This window comes from Empidonax traillii, unplaced genomic scaffold (assembly GCF_003031625.1).
Source record: "Empidonax traillii isolate 1590-97213 ecotype Southwest subspecies unplaced genomic scaffold, ASM303162v1 scaffold93:size1158651, whole genome shotgun sequence".
NCBI classification, from domain to species: domain Eukaryota; kingdom Metazoa; phylum Chordata; class Aves; order Passeriformes; family Tyrannidae; genus Empidonax; species Empidonax traillii.
Genome location: NW_020955286.1, coordinates 579,612 through 599,861, shown reverse-complemented (window position 1 = coordinate 599,861; position 20,250 = coordinate 579,612). Strand labels below are relative to the sequence as shown.

General features: G+C 39.9%; 1 protein-coding gene across 1 annotated transcript in view; it reads right to left on the bottom strand.

The window, feature by feature from the left end:
* Nucleotides 1-444: 444 nt before the first annotated feature.
* LOC114056465 (cytosolic phospholipase A2 epsilon-like) overlaps nt 445-20,250 on the bottom strand; it is a 29,777-nt gene continuing 9,971 nt past the window's right edge. The window contains exons 5-22 of the mRNA XM_027881675.1: nt 17,765-17,901; nt 17,226-17,357; nt 16,144-16,184; nt 14,759-14,801; nt 13,878-13,935; nt 13,277-13,443; nt 13,074-13,160; nt 12,070-12,107; nt 10,098-10,245; nt 9,089-9,225; nt 7,926-8,148; nt 7,507-7,621; nt 6,253-6,390; nt 5,201-5,308; nt 3,850-4,041; nt 2,938-3,104; nt 1,409-1,595; nt 445-653 (exon numbers count right to left, since the gene is read on the bottom strand). Coding sequence (XP_027737476.1) covers nt 445-653; nt 1,409-1,595; nt 2,938-3,104; nt 3,850-4,041; nt 5,201-5,308; nt 6,253-6,390; nt 7,507-7,621; nt 7,926-8,148; nt 9,089-9,225; nt 10,098-10,245; nt 12,070-12,107; nt 13,074-13,160; nt 13,277-13,443; nt 13,878-13,935; nt 14,759-14,801; nt 16,144-16,184; nt 17,226-17,357; nt 17,765-17,901 — 2,327 coding nt within the window. The remainder of the gene's footprint in view (nt 654-1,408; nt 1,596-2,937; nt 3,105-3,849; nt 4,042-5,200; nt 5,309-6,252; nt 6,391-7,506; nt 7,622-7,925; nt 8,149-9,088; nt 9,226-10,097; nt 10,246-12,069; nt 12,108-13,073; nt 13,161-13,276; nt 13,444-13,877; nt 13,936-14,758; nt 14,802-16,143; nt 16,185-17,225; nt 17,358-17,764; nt 17,902-20,250) is intronic.

Sequence of the window (20,250 nt, the reverse complement as noted above, 5' to 3'; positions counted from 1 at the left end):
TTCCAGGGTTGGTTGTACCTTATGTTACATGAAGAGGAATTGTGGGAGCAGAAGTTTATACTCCCTTCTTATGGCCTGTAGGTGTGTTGACTGCATTGTATAACTGCAGCACTCTGGTAGTAAAAAATTATTTTAGTTTATGTCATATGGTTTAATAAGTTAGGCTTAAAACACTCTATTTTTAAAATCTAACAAGTATTTTAGATAAAGAATGTTCTACAGACAACCTTAATTTAGAGAAAAAAACATATGTAAAAATTTCCCAGGCAATGTCATTGCCTATAGATGCCACTTCTTGGAATAAAAAAAACCCTCAGCCAACCGCTGCACCACCTGGTACAGTTTCTGTAGTGCAGAATAGCCAGTGTTGAAAAAGCCGTGTTGCTTCTGTGTCCTAGAGCATGAAAAGCCCCTCTGAGAAGAATAAGGCAGTTGGATGGGCGATCAGCACATCTTCTGCCTTCTCCTTTCCATTGCTATCTGCAAGGCCTGCATAATCACGTCAGAATTGTTCAGGATGTTGTATTCGCTGAGATTCAGCAGCTTGCGGTAATTTTCATCGGTGTACCTGACCGAGAACATGCAGTAGGGGGAACAGCAGCTGGTCAAATCAAGTTGTCCTTCCTCCATCTCTGAGCAACAGCGCTTGACTCCTGAAGAGAAAGAATGGTTGTTGCTGTAACATCATGTTCGTCTCAGTCAGTGTCAGGCTGCCCACAAGAACTCAGAGGGGGACTTTTCTCCAGAAGAAAATTCATAGGGTTTAAATGCACAAACAGTGTAAATCATGTTTCCCCACCCCTAATCTAGAGAATATTGTGGTCCTGAAGTGAGGAGGGCAGAAGGGAGAAGTGAATGATGGCACTGTAATGGTTATCTACAGCTTACTCCTAAACATCTGTCTCATTAAAGCCATGGATCAGGCAAGAATGTCAGCCTGAAAGGGCACTTCAAAAGCCACTCCTGGTGCACTTCAGGTCTTATTTTAAGCAGCTGGGATTTCTATGAACCTCAACTGAGGAATAAGTTGCTAGCAAGACAGTGGAATTTAAATGAGAAAGGATCAGTACAAACATATGGAAACTTAGAATTCCTGTGATCCCAAATGTGGTTGGATGGATGTCAGCAGGATCCATCTTTGCCTTTCCATTTCCTGTGTTGCCTGAATTCCACAAAAGCAGAATTTTAGACTTAACCTCCCTGTTGCCAAGAAACAGAACAAATGAATTCTAGTAATCTATGGTAAAGAAGAGGAATACAAAGCAGGTGGCTTGGCAGAAAATGAGTGACAGGACCTGCATTAACCCAGCCATCAAAGATAGCCAGCAGCAAAGAAAAAGGCTTTGTCTGAGTCAGGGAAGCAGGTAGTGGTGTCTTTTTCAATGCTTTACCACTACTTGTAACTTACCAGGTGCTTTGTACTCTTGGAAAGTATCATTCACAAGGGGAAGAAAAATCACAATCGGACATCCTGGCAAATCTGAATCGTGGAAGAGGTAGCACTCCTTCAGATTTTTCTTTTCTTCGTCAGTGAAAGAAACTTTGGGGAATGGGATTTTCTGCTCCGAGTAGTATTTACACGCCTTATCTAGAGACTGGAAGATCACAGAAATGATCAGCCATGAAATTCCACTTTGTTGTCTAAAGGCCACAAATTGTCATCTAGTGTTAAAGTTTAGTGACTCAGATCCTTTGCATGAGTTCTTCCTTATCAAGGGTTATTCTACACATAATTACAGCAGATAGTAACCACATTTCTAATCACAATATGTAAACAAAATTTCAGAGTTAGAGAATACATCCAGGACAATGCTTTTTTCAAAAAATTGAAGCAATATGGAGAAGTTGAGAGTAAAGCATGAGTTTCAGCAAATAAAAGATGCTGTGTTTACTATATTGTATAGAATTAACTGGAAAAGAAAACCACACCAAGAAAATGTTTTAGGCATCTTATTATGTACCTGAAAGCCAGAAGATAAGAAAGTTAATTTTAAATGTGCAATTATGTCTCTGCCTGTGCAGGCATGGCACAGTGTTAATTGAGATTTATAGTTTACTGAGAAAGACTGAAGTTCTAGGCCGTACTCTATCTTTTCCCTGAAATGTTTAGTAAAATACCACATCCTAATACACACTGTGTTATTTACTCTGCACCATCTAATAGTGGACACTATCAAGCAGAAAAATTTTCTCCTAAAATGTTTAAAAAATGTTTAAAATTGTAGCAACCTTTCTTCCTAAATTTTATCTGACAATGAATGAGGTTGAAATTAAACTTCATTGATTATATGTCTCATGCAACATACATATTAGGGGTAGCACAGCTGTTCTCATTCGGAAAAAGTAATTCCATTTGGGCAGGCCAAGATGGCTAATAATAAGTTTCCAATTAACCTCAGTTTCTGATATCTAAAGACCCAAACTTCCTTACTGCAAGCCCTTATAGACAGCTAATTAACTTTATCTCCATGAAACTGGGGTTTCTGCAGGTTTCTGCAGGAAGATGCTTGTCACTGAATTTTACTTGTAGCATCTTATTTGTTAGCTCAGAAATTATCTGCTTCTGATATCCACTTAACCCTTTTTATATTCTAATTTAAGTCAAGAAATCACTTCTTCATCTTTATGAATATTCCTGTGCAGGGTCTGGAAACCTGCTCAAATCAACATAAAACAGAAGAGCCTCTTTCCATCGTTCTGGAAGAGACCATACTGATGTCCCCTTGAATAATTTGATATGTTCATAAACCAGAAAGAAGGGTTGCAGGAAGAAATAAGACAGGAAGAAATAAGAAAAACATTAATCTCCACAGTGAAAAAGCATAGGGAAATGCAGACATTAAAAACTGAACAGATGAAATAACCAGCAGTTCTAGATGTTACAGGCTGGACATTTACAAAAGGAAACACAACACATGGTAACAAGAAGGTCCTCACCGATGTATGTGATCCAGTCGTATAACTTAGATATATGATGACATCCACTTCCCTCTGTGGCCTTAAAAGTGGTGCACTGCTGGTATTGATGAAAAATCCAGCATCTATCATGCCCAGTTGATCAGGATTTTGCACCAGCTGGTTGGGACGTGAGTCTAACACAGTGTCTAAAAGGAAAATATTTCTTGGAATAAGAATTGATCTGCAGGTATTTTGACCAGAAAAAAAAGGAAAGGGTAAAGTGGAACTGACCATCCCAGAGGCCTGGTTGAATTTAATTGCCATACTACTGGACTGTCAAACAGGTGCAAGTAGGACTGCAAAATGCCTAAACTCTTGTTCTAAAAAATCTTCTGGGTTGAGTTTCCAGGCGATATATTCCACTAGTATGTCATACTCATTAGTGCAAGTAAGCTACATCTAATGAATAACCGAAATCTGCCTTGCTTAGTTTCAACCATTGTTTTATCTGTTATCTATAACTGATTTGGAGAACAAACTATTCTCAATCCTTTATACATTTGAATTTATGCCTCCCCCTCAGTCCCCTCTTCTTTGGACTACAAAACCCCATTCCTTTCTAGCTTTCCCTTGTAGCTGACATTTTCTTGGATATTCCAGTTGCATCTGAAGTTAGAGGCACAGTCTTGCCAAATAAAGCTTTCTCCCATGTTCACTCTTCTCTCTGCCACTTTAAATTTGGTTCTATCAGCTGCAGTCTGTACTGTAGAGGGCTCAGCCAAAAAACATATATATTTAAAAACAGTGGCAATGATGAAGTCTTAGTGTCTCATCTCTGTTCAGAAAATAAGCATTCTCTCAGGAGGTTGTTTTCCACTCCCAAGACTGACAGGCTTCTTTCCTAAATTGTCCACCCTGAAACTACCTGAAAATTATGCCAGTCCCCATCACCTTTCCATTGACAGAAGTGCTCATTCTCCATGTAGTTGTTATGCAGCTGGTAGCCCTTCAGGAAATTGTGGTGCTGGGCGACGGAGAAACGATCAGTCAAAGCTCCCCGTAGGGCACTGGACAAGGGGCCAGGAGGAGTGTACATGCGAGTCCTCAGCTCATGGGGCCTTGTGGGCAACACGGGGTCTTCATCTAGAAGAGGGCAGAAAAGATGGTGAAGTGCTTGTTAAATAATGTTCATTTCTGCCTGCCCTGGTCTTCAGGGGCTGGTCTGGGATGATTCACTAAATACAAACAAACTATTCTGAAGGAAAGGAGTGGCTGCTGTTAAAAGCTCTGCTGATGGTCTTAAGCTTTGGCCTAAAGACAGTTCATCAGAAGCAGTCTTTAGTCCTGAAAAAGACACCTCAGGAACTAAGAAATTCAGAGAATGTTCTGTCAGAAGGAAAGTTACGTGTCCTCACAGGAAGGTATCATGAAACAAAGGCAATCATGGAGAAAATGGGGCTGATGCATTTGCTACTCCTCAGTCAGATGGGCAACAGCAACCACAGGGTCTGTTGCAACAATGGCTGCTGCTACCTGATATTCACTCCTGGCAGCATGAGCATGTGCTTAATCAGCAGTGAGAGCAACCCAGGAAAACCTGGGGCATGCATTCATATTCAGAAACTATGTCTAGTTTTTAGGGTGGGTACATGTCATGTAATTTGGCAAGAGGTGTGGTTTCTTGAAATCACAACCTGCTTTGCTAGACCAAGAGGCTGACAGTGCAGCAGGAGAGACTTGGTGGTTTCTGTGATTGCACAGATGTATTTCTTTACTTTTCAGGATGCCTGTAATTATAGTTACTATCATCTTAAATGATTTAGCAGTAAAATCATGGTTTCTATATTGCTTCAGAAAATACCCTCTGGGCCTTATTTATCTTTGTGCCAGGATGAATCCAGTACACTAATTACAGTACTGAGTAATAAAACAAAAACCCAGGAAATATTATTTACCAATTCATATTTAGGTTTATTCTCTGCACACGCAGCAAAAACAGCCGTGTTCTCTGCCACTGGTTCTTGGTTCTATACGGCTGAGAGAGAGTGGGCAATGCCAAAACACTTCTTGAGAAATGTCTGACCCCTCTAAAGCTTCTTTGTAAGGAATCAGTAGAGCTTTAGTAAGACTTGTAATTACAGGAGCCTTTCTCTCATTAACCTCTTCCTATTAGTCTATACAAGTTGCTATCTCTTAGGAAGATCCTATGATACTAGATTCAACACAGTTGACATGATGATGCCAAAAGTTATCCAGAAGACTGTCTAAATGTCCATAAATGAAAGGCTTAATGATTTCTCACCAACTTCTTCTATTCTGTCTTGTGTCCACCTCTTCCAGAAGTCCTCTGAACTGTGGGAAAGTCCCCATATTTGTAACAGGTTCACAGAAAATATACTGCTCCACATACCTGTAAAAGTAATTAGTGAACACAAGGACACACTCTAACAAGAAAATGCATTTTTCCTTCTATTTTGACCTCTTGGCTTCATTTTTGAACGGGCTTAATACAAATATTTCTAAAGTTTCACACTGTTGAATTCCTCTTAACTTTCTATGGCATTATTCCAGGTCATGCTACTATCAGCTTTGAGCCTAACCTACTGCATAGCTCTGTGGCATGGTAAAGGGAGAAAAGAATGTGAAACGAGTAAAGGAGAAAAGACCCAACTCAAGAGACAAAATGAGAGTTTAGATAACACAAACATTGCAAACATAACCTTTCCGTTCCTGTCTTCCTTACTCCAGCTTTTTTTCCCTTCACATACTCTGATCACCTTCCACACACCCTGAATTTTTTTCAAAGTGGGGTGAACTGGCTCTTCAGATGTTTGGTTTCTACAACAAGATCTCACATTGCACCATGTAAAGGCCCACAGATGCAGTGGACTCTAGCTCCACTGTGCACTCTTTTCTTCACCCGGGATTACCCCTCTCTGCTTGCCCACTGGGGCACTGGTGGCTTTGTTGACAAAACATTATGCTATCATTTCATCTGCCATTGTAAATTTAAATCTAACTATCACAATTGGTCTTAAGTTGGAGTGCATTCAGAGAGTAATCAGAAGAATAACCAAAGAAGTGGGGAAATATTCCTTACAAGGAAAGAATTAAGGAGCCTCATCTATTCCATTTCAAAGATACAGACATCTCATCTACCAAGACAGTGACAAGAAACTGAAAAAAAGATGTGGGTTTTTTTACTGTATTTTTTTGGACAGACTACCAGTCCTATTTCCTAGCAGGCAATATCATAGCAGTGCTTAGTATGTTAGAACAGAAACATCTACCCTCTGGTTAACCACCTTGCATCCCTCCAAAGTGCTTCTGTGACAGGACAATGCAATACATCACCTTGAAGGTAGCAGATGCGGGATTCAGGGAGCTTTTTTAACAAGCGTCCCATGAAGAACTCGCTTCCAAAATTCTCTGTGCGAACGAATGCGCCGTACTTCAGAAGTCCCACCTCATAGGGGGTGAACTCCACCCACTCTGTAATACAGCCACAATGGGACACTTAGAGGGTTCCCAGACGGATGTGGAGAGGGGAACAGCTAGGGTATATGTTGTTTACTATGTGTTTACTATGTTGACTTTTCAAAGCCTCACTCATAAATGACCCTCTGCAGGATAGGCAGCTGAGCTCAGACACAGTGGCAATTGGGGAGGCAGGAGCAGCTTTGCTGTTCATGATGGTGTTGCCGAAGGCAAAAGGTGCACACTGGGAGCATGACAAAGCTCCAGATCTTACACATTCTGTGTGCTTGCACCAGTCCAGGGTTTTCCAGCATGTACCAGGTTTTGCTCTGCCTTTCCATACACCACATCTAGGTGAGAGTACTTCCACTGTTATCAATATAGTCAATTTAACTTCACTTAAATAATTTATGTACAAAGACAGGTTTGCAGCTCTTCAGAAATTATATTTTTATAAGAGAGCAATTCTACTCTTTATGTGTTGTACTGAAGAAGATGGAACTAGTCCTTGACTGTATTGGATATCCTCTCCAAGTTAAGTGCAGTTGCCCAATATAAGTGCAGTGTGAATGAAAAACGGGAGAGAAATGGCATAGACCATAATTTCCTTTTCATTCAGAAGTGGTTCATTTTTTTACCTCAACCATAACAAAATTTGATCTTAATTTTTGTTCTGCTTCTTCTCCTCATCTGCTTCCCCTCATGAAAAAAAAAAAAAAACAAAAACAAAAAACCACCAAAACAATGAGAGAAGAAACAGGTTTAGTAGGGAGTAGGCTGGAAACCTTCCCAAACTTTACCAGAACTCTATGGTCATTATTCATATTGAAACTACAACTGGGAATCAAGAAAAAGCAATTCTCAGATAATTCCAGTTGTTCTCATTCTAGGAGGATCTGATAATATTTCAAAAATGGCATTTCTGGCAGAATTTCTACAGCGTATGACTAGACAGGGAAGTGCTGCTCCCCAAATCCCTTATATTAAACCTGTAAGGCATGGAGGTGATGGTTATTTCTCCAAATAGTGAAAGAAAACGATTTTCTCCAAGTGCTATCGAGCAGAGAAGATGAAATCCCAGCAATTGTCATGCCAATTTTAGCCTCACATGGTCTGAAGCACCATTCTTACCTTTGAAATCATTGGTGCTGTAACTGTCCCGGACACTGACTGCCACATAGATCGGCAGTGGGTTCTGGCCATCACAGAGTGCTTCTTGCTGCTCTGAAAGTTTGTGAGGGTCTTTCTAGTTTTGAAGGAAAAAAAGAGGAGAGAGAAAACTATTTCTGCATACATGTCTGTACCTCCTAGAAAGTATTTCCCCGACAAGTAGGAGAAGAGGTAAGCTGCTCCTTAGGCTGAGCAGTACAGTGAGGTCCAGGATGGTCCTGGTTTCCTGAATCTGAAAGAAGCCCTTGAATATGTTGATACTTAAGTGTCCTTTCTTACTACACAACAGCAATCTCAGTCCAGCCTTGCAAGAGGACTGGAATTTGGCATTATTTTGCATCCCACCCACCTTCTTTTCTGAAAAAGAATATACATCATACCCCATCATTTAGCAAGTACTCAATCATGAGACCCCAAAGATCTATAAATGATGTCCTGTATCCCTCTTCTTTCCGCTGACAAAGCTGCTTGTTGTAGTACTTCATGCGATCCATAGAGAAACAGCCCATCTTGCATTTTGTTGCTTGTTTCTGGGCTTCACCAATATGTGAGTCCAGGTCTTTCTGTGACCAGTAGGCATCTCTGTATAAGTTGGCCATGGTCCTGGAGAAAGATCATACAGACAACAAAAGTTAAAAGGAACAGAGGTTTACACTCAGGGATTCGCTTCTGCTCATACATACTCTGTTTTTGCTGCTCCATCTAGCAGAATGAACACTCCAGAGTTTCTATGACTCTTCTTAAAGAAGATTAAGGTGGGTTTTTTTATGTTCCTGACATTTTTATTTTTTTTTTTTAAATAGAAGTGGTAGAAGCTTAAAGGATAAAATTTCCAGGTGTGAACATAAGTACATTTCTGGATCACAAACTAGGCAGAAAATTAAAATAAATTTTCTTTTCTTGTATTTTAGAGCCTTAAATTCATTCACACCAACTGCTGTCTCTTGGCTTTGATTCACTTAGTATTACTCTTATGACATCTTATGATATCACTATGCTTTATAAACACTATTCTCTATTCTCCCTGCATGAGACAATCACACATTAGGCAGCTGTAGGTCCTGTGAGCAGCGAATAACACTGCCCAGGAGAATTTAGTGCTTTTACAAACTGGCAGGTTGCACTGGTAAGTGTGCACTATCCTGCATTTTTTTCCACATGACCAGTTAATCAGAAGAAGTCTCAGAAGTTAATGGGAACCACAACAGCTGGAACATCAGTGGAGAAAGGAAGAGGCATGATGCTATGGGCATCCACAGTTACATCCACAGTAACTACTTAATTAGAAAACATTTTGACAAGTGTAGTTGTCATATGCACATTTAACTGCTGCAAACATGGAGTTGGTAAGTGCAGTAAAGAACTGCTTATAAAAACAAGAGTGCATCAAATCAAGTTAATATTTAATGGCCTGTTACTGAGAAACAACTTGTTTCTATGACATTTGAACAAAATCTCCTGATCTTGTCTGCTTTTAGAAGCTACTGTCTGCAGCAATGTCATTCAAAAGGCCTGGTCAAGCCTCCTGCTTGAGCTGGCTTACCATGTGGTGCCGGACAGCCCACTGATATATGTTACGCAGTCCAGGAGATTTAATTTCTTGAGTCCCATGAGGCTGCCATACAGTCCTGTCATTGACTTCAGTCCTCCGCCTGTCGTGATGATAGCCACAACGGGGACCTGTTGGGCAGAGGGAGGATGGGGCATTCACACCAGCAGCATTCAACATTGCATCCCAAACTACAGTGAGGTCTGGTCAGCACACTCAGCCCAGGTCCTGATCACAGAGCCCAGATGCCTTTTCAAAAGGACGGACTTCAAAACCAAGCAATGACTGTTACTGCTGCTTCCTTTTAGATAAACATGAGTTTGGAAATTAAACCAAATCTGGGTTCTTGCCCATCTCAAGGGCAAATAGGGGCACAGATGAATAAGAAGAAACCCTTCTGTAGAAGGACCAATGTATTTTCTCTGCATCTCCCACTCCTTCACCACTTTTTTCTTATTTCACACATTGACTACTACTGCGTGAAAATCTCCGTGCCAATCCCATAAAAAAATACACTCAGTTCACAGTCACTGTTGTCAAACTACCATCTTCAATGCTGTTATTTTTTGGTATCATGAAGTTAATTTAAAATAAATTATATTTATTTTGAAGAATTTCAAAACTGCAAGATATAAGAAGATATGAGAAGCACTCAGAGATGTTTGCCCTAAATTTCTACAAACATGAAATTTGAACAAGGGAAGAAATCTTTGCTGTGTAATATATTCAGTATTTCTGAACCAAGCCAGTATCAGCATAGCATGGCAGGAAAGAACATACCTCAAATATGACAAATCCAAATTGACAGTAATGAAGGATGCAATTATTGCAACTAGTGATTCTTGCAAACAAACCTCAGCAGCACAAGCAAATGTACTTAAGACATATGGACAATCTGGTACCGGCACAACAGATGCATGTGGTCCATTTTGCTGACCACTCACTTAGAAGAGTACATGAAGACACTATGGATTCAAGTTCTATCCCCTCAACACAAACGTACCTCTTGATCCTGCAGTTCCTGTGGTAGGTGAAAAACAGTTTTGAGGGCACTTGCTACGTATCTCTTTCTTTTCCCCAGGAAAGCCTTTTCTTCTGAACATAAGTCGAACCCAAAGCGCATGTCCAGGTCTTGGTGGCAAGAACAATTACTAAGATAAAAACAGACACATACGCTAAGTACTAACACACCCACATCAATCTTAGGACTTTGACTGAAGATAAACTACATCACCCTTATCTTCAAACAGGGTGATGCAACTTGACATGAACAAGAGAGAATATTCTAAACTTTTTTTTTAAATTAAGAAACTTATGTCAACTAGTAAGCCTAACTAGTGACATTATACCCCATTACTACTAATTGATGAAGAAACAATGCACAATATTTACAAATAAAACAAAATGTTTCAATAAATATTCTAAAACAGTGACAAATTTAGAAAATCTATTCCAGTGGTCAAAGGGAGTGTATTGATTCTCATTTCAGATGTTATTTTCTCATTTTAAATCTGAAATAAATCCAAATTTTTAAGTGTTGGCATTTCCAACATGAAGGTTCTCCTTTTAAACAACTGGAGTGAGAACGCTTCCCCCTCTAGTGGTGAGCATCGCTGGGGAGGGTGCCTGAGGAACTTGTCTTGCTGAAGGAACCTCGGTGACATCCAGCTCCTGGATGGGTGTAGGTGGGTCACTGAGTTTAGTGGGACAGGACTTCACCCTCGACACTGTTGTGCCTGCACTCACACAAACTGTTTCACAGGTCAGTTCAGCCTTGACTCAGAAATTGTAAGGCACAACATTTCTGAGACGAATATTTCATTGGTGTCTCTTCTGAAATTTAGAAAGTCATTCCTCAAGACCCCACTGTTGCAGCTTATTTTCCTGGGCATTTGTGCTCTTCCTCTCCTGCACCTACAAGCCATCAATGGGCAAGAGATGGGGTTATGGTCAGGTCAGAGCTACCTATGGACTGCTTAGCTGGCCAGCTAGCCCTGGCCAGGCACTGTCAAATGGCAAGGGTTTTCTTATTCTTTCAGTGACAGAATTATCTCTTCTACTGAGTCCATAATTCCAATTAAACTAGTAATGAAATGTATTTATGAATTTTCTCCACCATCAGATTTGGAAAAAATCAGCCAAATTTTTAGAACCTTATTTGTAAATGAAGACATACAAGGGGAATTGAGTTAGGTGGAGCTGCAAAAGCCTTTCTCCATTGTAAGTCAAGATGCAAACAAACTGTTTTTAAAGTTCTCTGAAAGTAAAATAAATCAGTATGAAGTGTTTTTCCTGTACTGGAACAACACTGGTTTTCCTGTTGTCATTGAGCACTTGCCTTTCTGAAACAAATGGTAGAAAACACTGTTTGAATTCAAAATTAGCTCATTTTTCCCTTTTATTTCTTGAACAGGCACACACAGAAAAACACCAGTTTGCCCAGTTCTGTGTGTTACATATAACTATGGATAACATGAAGTATCTTCATGTTTACTGATGAGTATTAATGAGCATATCTATAAATCACAATCCATATTGGTTACCTTATCAACATATAGTGTAACTGGACATAGAATACAAGGTTTATTGCTACTGAATAATGACTGTTAAGCAAAAAATAATTCATAATTTCTTATCAAGTTAAATGTTTACTCATGCCTATTCTTGTTCGGTGTTTTTAGCTAGCTTTGCTCTCTTTGTGAATTTCAGAGACTGACATTGACCGAAAACAAAATTCTGTGGTCAGAAGGAGAGGGATAACGCTAAAATAAACACATGGTTATCAATGTTTATGGACTAACGTCAAATCTTCCTAAGGCTAATTATGTATAATATATTGTTCATGTGTTTTATGTTTTATTATAACCTCATTCTAGTTTTTAGACTGAGTATGCTGGCTTCTGTAATTTCTATATAGCTAAAACATTAACAAAATTGATGAACTAAGTCTTTAGAAATAGAAGGAGATCTCTTACCAGGCTTGTGCTGTCACATTTAAGTCAAATCTTTTCTCCTAGAAAACAAGAGCACATACTGTAATTTTTTAATTTTAAGACTGAAATTTCTTTTTTCCCATTCTGTCTTGGGGTCAGAGCTTGATTTATACCCCAGCAAGTCTGGCAATCACAAAGTTAAAGGTCTGAGCTGTCAGCATCTATTGCCTAAAGCATTCACTTACCCTTAGTGTAATATCCCTACCTACAGTACCCAAATCCTTCCAGGCTGCAGAAACCATTAACAATCTTGGTATAGGAGGTTACTGAGACTCATGCAGCAGGTCCCATTTCCTATGTTACTCATAAGCTTTCTGCAGCATCCTGAATTACTATTTTTTGTGTGTTTCTCATTCTCTATGTTCTAATACACAGCACATCTTTGACATCCTGGCCACAGTCTCACAGTGAAGAGACTGCAAGTCTACATTTGCTTCTGCCAAGGCTTCATCCTGTCTTAAAATCACTATTGCAATTGTCATATTAACTGACAAAAAAGTGCTTTGTTCCGAGAATGTGTTTTAATGGTCCTATTCAAGAATTATGCTCATTATGTTGAAATCCATACCCTATGCCTAATATTTTCAGTATATTTTAATGTATTGTCATTTGTAGTACATGGTTGACTAAGGGCAGGTTTATTGACATTTTCCTAGCTTGTGCCGAAGGAGCAACTTTTAGTTTGGACCCTAAGCAAAGGAGGAATCAGTGAGTTTTTGGGTAAGCAGAGAGAGATGTACTGAATGAAGCATCTTATTTTCTGACATCCTTGTTGTTCTCTGTATACACTACTGGCACATAATGGAGAGTAGTAGAGTAGTAGAGAGTAGCCTCTGTGGAGAAAATATCTGGAGAAACAAAGGTCCTGTTTGTTCAGATAGTAAGGAAAAATCAGAATGCTCTTAGCAGCCATCTGGGTCAACATTATGGGAAATGGTTTCTACTTGCATGACCTTTTATTCCCAACAGCTAGAAGTGATTCTTACCTCTGCAATGGTTGTTTTCCTTCCCATGGGCAGTGAATTCAGCATCACGACTGGGGAGCCCGTGTCTGTACTGAACTTACAGGACAACTGGAAAAACAACATGCTTTAGGACAAAACCAGTAATGAGTTTACCCTGTCTCCCCGCTCCCACTTTCTTGAGAGACACCCATAATCACTCCATCACTGAGGCCACTCAAACTCACAGGGTGGTAGCGCCTCTTCTTTGGCAACATGACATCCAGTGTTGGCTCTGCGTACTTGATGTAGTGGAACTTGGTGGGACATGATGGGCTGACCACTCCGTTGGGGCCCAGCGTGATATCCTGTGTCCCCTCAAAGGAGCCCTTCACAGTGAGGGAAAGCTCTTTCTCTAAAGTAGTAAAACAAGTCATGAGAAATGTTAATACGATTTAAAAAGAAAATTGTGCTATCTTGATTAAAAGTGGGTAGCAGAGCTGTAAAATTTGGACCAAGCTTCGCCCAGTGGGAAGCACTATGAAGGGGATGCTGGCAGGAAAGGGAAAGAAGCAAAGCAGATGCTATTTTCATAGGAAGGCAAGTCTCAATGTTCTTGCTGTGATATAGAACTGGGATTTCAGCTTTAATGCAGATCTAAGAGGCCTTATTGACGTACATCTAGATGCAGTCCCTGGAGTCTATAACAACTTTATGTGTTTACCTGGCATTAACTTCACTGAATACTGTAAGTACTTTTTATTCCACTGATACATTATATGAAAGGGTCACCTTCTCATCACTAAACATGCGATTATTTGTAAATAGATAACAAAACAATAACCTTACTTGATTTTTGCTTCATCTTCTCTGCCACTTCAACTTCCAAGCAGCAAAGTTCGCGACACTGTGAAAGACAGAGTGCAGGAATCTGTGAGAAAGATCACCACATCTCACTCTCATTATGGGGAGCTATAAATCCCTCAGCTATTGGCCATGTGTAGTCACTTGAAGTTCTTGATTTCCTGACATTTCTGGGCTTTTTCTCATGAGCCACTAAGGAAAAGGAAAAGCTTTGGAGGGAGCTGCATGCATCCTCCAGTGACAATGACATGTGATTGGCACAGTGAGAGGAATTCACAAAGGAAGAAAATTAGGAGCATTTTCAGGATAGTAGCCTAAATACAATGAGTTGAACTGGGAAAAAATATGGAAGAATGATATGTTGCTGAGAGATCAAGAGTTAGTAGTAGAGGAAGGGTATTCTGAAGAAGGATTGCTACTAATATTTTGAGTTGGTTTCTTTTTTGTTTATGACACTCACGCTTCTTTCACATCATATAATTATGATAGGCCAATATTTAGTGCAGAACTTACCCCCAGAGCTTGGCTCATCTCCAAGTGTAGGAAAGGGCTAAATAGGTTATCAACAACTGGCTGCACAGCATTTTTACCATTGTTCTCTGATACACAGCGGTACCTATTTTGAAGTACTGGTACAAGAGGAAAACTCTGTGTATGCATGTGGTGTGTAAAAAGATACAATAAATGGGAAATAGTGGGATATCACCAACAAACAGGTAAATGAAATACCCAATTCTCAAAGTATCTAAATAGGAAAGAAGGAAGAAAGAGGAAGAACTGGCCAACTGGTTTCTCTAATCCCCACCCTGCCTTCCCCTTTATATTAAGGAATCATTTAAAGAAAATATCTTAGGAAAGACACATACCACCAGCACTCCGTTGGTAGCAATCATTTCATGAGGACCAGAACTGGGAAACAAAATGAAAAACATGTACTTTTTAGATCAAACAAATTCCACTCATCCTTGCCCAGGATGCTGCCCTTTCTTCCCTCTTAGAAGAATGACTGAGAGACCCCAGTAGGTGTGTAACAAGCTCCTTTCCATGCTTGCCTGGACTGACCACTGCTCTGAGAGGACTCATCTCTCTACCAAAGCTGAGAAATATGTGTCGTGGCTATCCTTTTGCAGTTCAATCTCATGATAACCAAACATGGGATATGCAGTTAGGCAGTCAAATTCTTCTCATTAGAATATGTAAAATAAATGTATTTCAGCTGTAACATGCTAATACACCAGCATATTCCTGATGGGAAGCCAGTTCTATGTATTTGCTGGTATGTAAATTATAGAATACACTAAGTTGGAAGTGACCCACAAGGAACACTGAGTCCAACTCCTGGCACTGCACTGCCCCAAGAATCACACCAAGTGCCTGAGTGCATTGCCAAAATGCTTCTTGAACTCTGGCAGGCTTCGTGCTGTGACTACTTCCCTGGGGAGCTTGTTTCAAAGGGGTATGGGACAGCGGGTACCAATTACACTGTGGGGAAAAAACGCTTTCCAGATCATGCAGGTGAAGTCAGTAGATGGTGTGGAGTGACTTGACCTCTGGCCTTACCTCCCCACTAGTATAAGGGAGTCAGGCCTTATTTATCTTGTGGTAACACAGAGAAAAAAATACTGATTCAAATGGATGGTAAGCTGACCACACTGGAGGAAGGGCCTTACACTAGAGTTTCAAACACACTGACAGTGTTATGTTGGGCAGAAAGAAAATAGAATTACTAGGTCCCAAACAGTGCTGCAAGGGAAAAGTGAAAGAATCAGAGATACACTGGAAACCTAACTAGGATGGTTCAACACTAAGAGTCTGTCCACTACATAACCTGAAACAGGCAAAGAAAAATTGATAGACATCAGTGCTCACACACCCAGAAAGCCTTCTGATGTGTTCACGATCAAGACAAATCAAAGAATCATAGAACGGTTTGGGTTGGGAGGGACCTTAAACATCATATAGTACCAACCTTCCTGCCATGGGTAGGGACACCTTCCACTAGACCAAGTTGCTCAAAGGTCCATCCAGCTTGGCCTTGTACACTTCTAGGAATAGGGCATCCACAACCTCTCTGGGTAACTAGTAGCTAAGCTACAGAACAAGCTAATCAGTCAGTTGCTGGGGACTGTGGTAATGATGTAGGAGAAGGCTGGCACATTTTTACGGAAATACCACAAAGCATGACTACTAACACTGTTTCTTTATCATTTAGTGATTTTTGCATTTTTAAAATAATCTCTATATCACTTACGCGGACTCCAGCTTGAATTCAACCTCTAGCTCCTCCTTGGCCTGAAAGCAAGAACGAGATATTAAACGAAATAGCTACATAATGCTTTGTCCCTTGTCTAAACCCAGGTCCCTGGTAGGCAATATTGAAGTGATTGGTTGCAATGCATAGCTTGTGATATATATTTCAGACTAGGTGGTCTGAATCAACATTTCAGCCAGATAGCTTAAGGATTCCTTCCTCACCTCCTTCCTTCCTTGAGGTATCATCAAAACAATCTATACTTCTATTTCTTAGTGTGAAGCTGCTGTGGAAAGACAATTTTTAGCTTCCTTTATATTCTGAATTCTACCTTTCTCTGCCAACTATTCCTGGCACTGTCCTGCCATGACTTACAGTACTTGCTATTATCTTGGAAATTTAAGATACTTTACACCCATCACTTTAACCTAATAAACAGAGACTGGTATTAGTGAGTGATTCAGAGTTAGTGTTGTGCAACCTTCCATAAGGCAGTGTTGAACTGCATGAGCTGGTTGTGAATGACCTAGTTTGGTTACCGGAAGCAATTTGTACATGCAAGAAGTTACATGCGAGATATTTTGCTGATCTCATCCTTAGATTTCAAAGAGAATGAAGATTCTTTTTCCCATTTTATAGATGGTAAACTGAGAAACAGAGTGAATCAGCCATTCAGTGTGGGATACACACCATGGTAACTTCATCATTGCTTTTTGGGGTGAAAGTACATACAAGCAAAGGTGCAGTGGGTACTGATTATGAATTACATGGGAAAAAAAATTACAGATTATTCATCCTGCACCAGCTGCATGGCCTTGGTCTTGGTCAGAGGTAGCTCACAGCAGTAGCTCCCCTACCTACCATACTGTTTCGGTCTTATGGTCTTTAATAATTTACAAAAATATTTGGAAGAGTGTCTCAGGCTCTCATTTTTTACTACATTTTTTGTGCTTATATTTTGAATGGCAATTCAAGTACTCATTATTGGGATAAGTCATCTATGGCAGATTCAGAAATATTTTTAAAGTGTTGTATAACTCTCCACTGGTTTCATGATTCTTTAGTTGCTTAATTGCTCTCACATTTGGGCTAGGCTTAAAGTACAGGACCACTGTTCTTTCAATTGGAAGTTTAGCAGTATCAAAGATTGCACAGAGGAGATGGTCATCTGGAGTAGCAAAATCCTCATCATACACTGTCAGCTCCAGCACATTCTGGAAAAAGAGAGAGAAGGTTTTTTTATAGTTTCTGCAGTCTGGGTATCATCCCTCTTTGAAAAAATGTAAGTAGAATATTCATTCTTGCCTGGTTCTTTTTAATTGCTGTAACATACTACATTGACTATACCTATAAAACAACTTAATAACTCCTAAATTCTGAATCCATCTTGCACTGACTCATAAGAGTCTCTAGTTTCCCTAAAACTTCAATACTGAGTTCAGTTTCTGTGCCTCCTGAGCAGAACCATCCAACAGACATAAGAATTTGGTTATCTCTGTTGTTAAACAGTTTGAAAAGTCCTTTATCATGCGTCATCCCTTAAACAATTCCTGGGAACAGTTCAGGAGATAGATACAAAAAGTCTTCAGGCTGCATCAGGCAGACAACTTTGCTTCCTTACCTTGACCTGACTCTGGATTCGGAAGTAGAAGGTTTCATTCCACACTGGATTGTTGGAGTTTCTCACAGTTTTAGTGCGTGACTTTTCACATGTAGCAGTTGGCAGCCACAATGAGACGTAGCAATCAGCCTGGCTAACTGAGTAGGGAAGAAACAAAACAAGTGGGAACGTGGCAAAGTCAGCAGTGCTGTGTGACACTGGAAAGGTTACTCCATGGTACCAACAACAAGCAAGAGTTATTTAAAGACAGAAATGCCTGTTATAATGTCACTCTTTTCAAGATATCCTTCTGAGAGGGAAAAAGCACAGACCACAAGATGACTTAGAACAGAAGGTGGTTTCTATTCTTCCTTGCATGAGTTGCAGACAAGAGTGATATTGTATATAGAAGAGTGAGAATTTCCTCTTCTAGTCAGCCATTTCAGTTTCTCAGCCAACAAGCTTTCCTGTGCTCACACATGCATGCACACACACTGATCCTCCGCTGCTGTCTGATAAGGGGGGCCTAGGACCCTCCTCCACCTTTTGAGAGCAACTGCAAAAAGTCTCCATCTCTACCTTGCCTCCAATGATTTTCTTGGTGAGGGTTTGTGAAAACAGCTGCAGAACAACCCCTGCTGTATGAGATGGCAGAGGCTTCCTCCAGAAGGAGCTCATTGAATTAGACACTGTACGTTAAATAATTGCCACCTCCAGGAAGAGAGGGACTCTTCCAAAATGCACTGATAGAGGGTTAGTAAAGGATTTTCATCCTATTTCTCCCAGGCACCTAAATTAAGGTATATCTCAAATAGGTATAGCCAAAAATGCCATGTACTGTGTGCTAGGGGAATGCAATGTTTTTTCATACAGGTTATGCAAAGTACTTCAGTGCTTTGAAAACCTCTCTTACGCAGTTCTTAACAATAATTAACATGAAAATAAAAAAATGATGATGATTGAGATGATGAAAAAATGATCGGATATTGTCTAATGCAAAAGGTAACTAGCTTTGAGAATAAATGTCCCTTGATATGAGACTTTTGAGAGAGATGACAGCAGTTAATGGAGAGGATCCTTCAGCAGGAGGTAAGGACTCTGCAGACAAAGCAGGGAACAAGAGCTTGCACACTGACTTGTAGGGAAAGGCAAAAATTTGCCAATCCCCAATAGGAGCTTTTTCCTTGCTTCTCCTTTTCTTCTCCACCAGGTTTTGCCAGGTGTCACCATATAGCCACTGACTGTCTCAAACTGTGGGAAAGCTGCATTTTATTCTGCTGAAAGTATATTTGTTCAAGAAACCTTACGTTCTTCTGTCTAAGTCAGAGTGAAGAATTGAAATTCAGAACTGATGAGAAAATATATATTGCAGTGTGATAGGTCTACAGACACCTTAATTATTGTTTTTCTACTTTTAAATATTATAATGCAGAAACAAACAAAGTTTTTTGTTTTTTGTTTTTTTTCAAATCTGTGAAATTGTATGCAGATAATAATGCTTTGAAGAATTTTGAAACTGCCAAAATAGGTATTGGAATGTATTTGGAGAACCTAGAAGTAGTGCTACCAATTTTAAAATGCATTAAAATGAATTTTATATAACTACCACGACTTCAGATTTATCATTGGAGATCAATGACTGTTGCCTGCTTGGCTGGCAAAGTACTCTGTTCTGCTGACGTGATTCATCATTGCTGCATCTTAATTGTACTTTGAGATACAAAGCATATCAAGCAATTCTTAATTATAAGAGTAGATGCAGCCAAACTAGTCAGCTGTGTATTTAATGCAAAATATTGCCTCAGTTCTGTTTGCTCAATCTCTTTCTACAACCTCATTATTTGTCTTGTTGCCTGACATGCACAAATCTGAGATGAAGCCTTGAAGAGACCTTTCTGTGTTGTTGCTTCATCAACACATGATCCCCAGCCATGGACCAGGAGGGAGGTGTAGGGACTGTGACCCCATGATATGACCTCAGATATTGTTGATATCTCTCTCACTCGAAGCTGTGACATGGGGAAATCCTCTAATACATCTCTCAGAAAAACATGTGATAACCACAGGGTAAGATGGGAATGGTACTGCATAGTAAATCCAGATCTTCATCTTTCAGAATATTTTCCTTGATTTTTACTGTGCAAGAGACTATGGAGCCCATTATTGTTGCTTACAGTGAAACAGGAGAAACAAAAGAATCAAGAGATAGTTTCAGCATCCTTTCATCCAGGCGGTCACGTAGCTGTATTCACTCAAGCAAAACAAACAGTTAATTTGTTTATTTCGCATAAAACACCTCTCCCCACATGAGGATAGTCCATGTTCTTTAACATGGACTGTTAACAGAGGTGTTTTCCTTTCCTGCTTACTCGCTTCCCACCACTTTCCTGCCATGTGACTCACAGTCTTGCACAACTGCAAGACTGCTGCATTAGTTTTAGAAGGAACAAGGCATCCAGCTCTCAGTCAGCACAGTTTGTTTGACTGTCATTTCAGGGTAATTAATA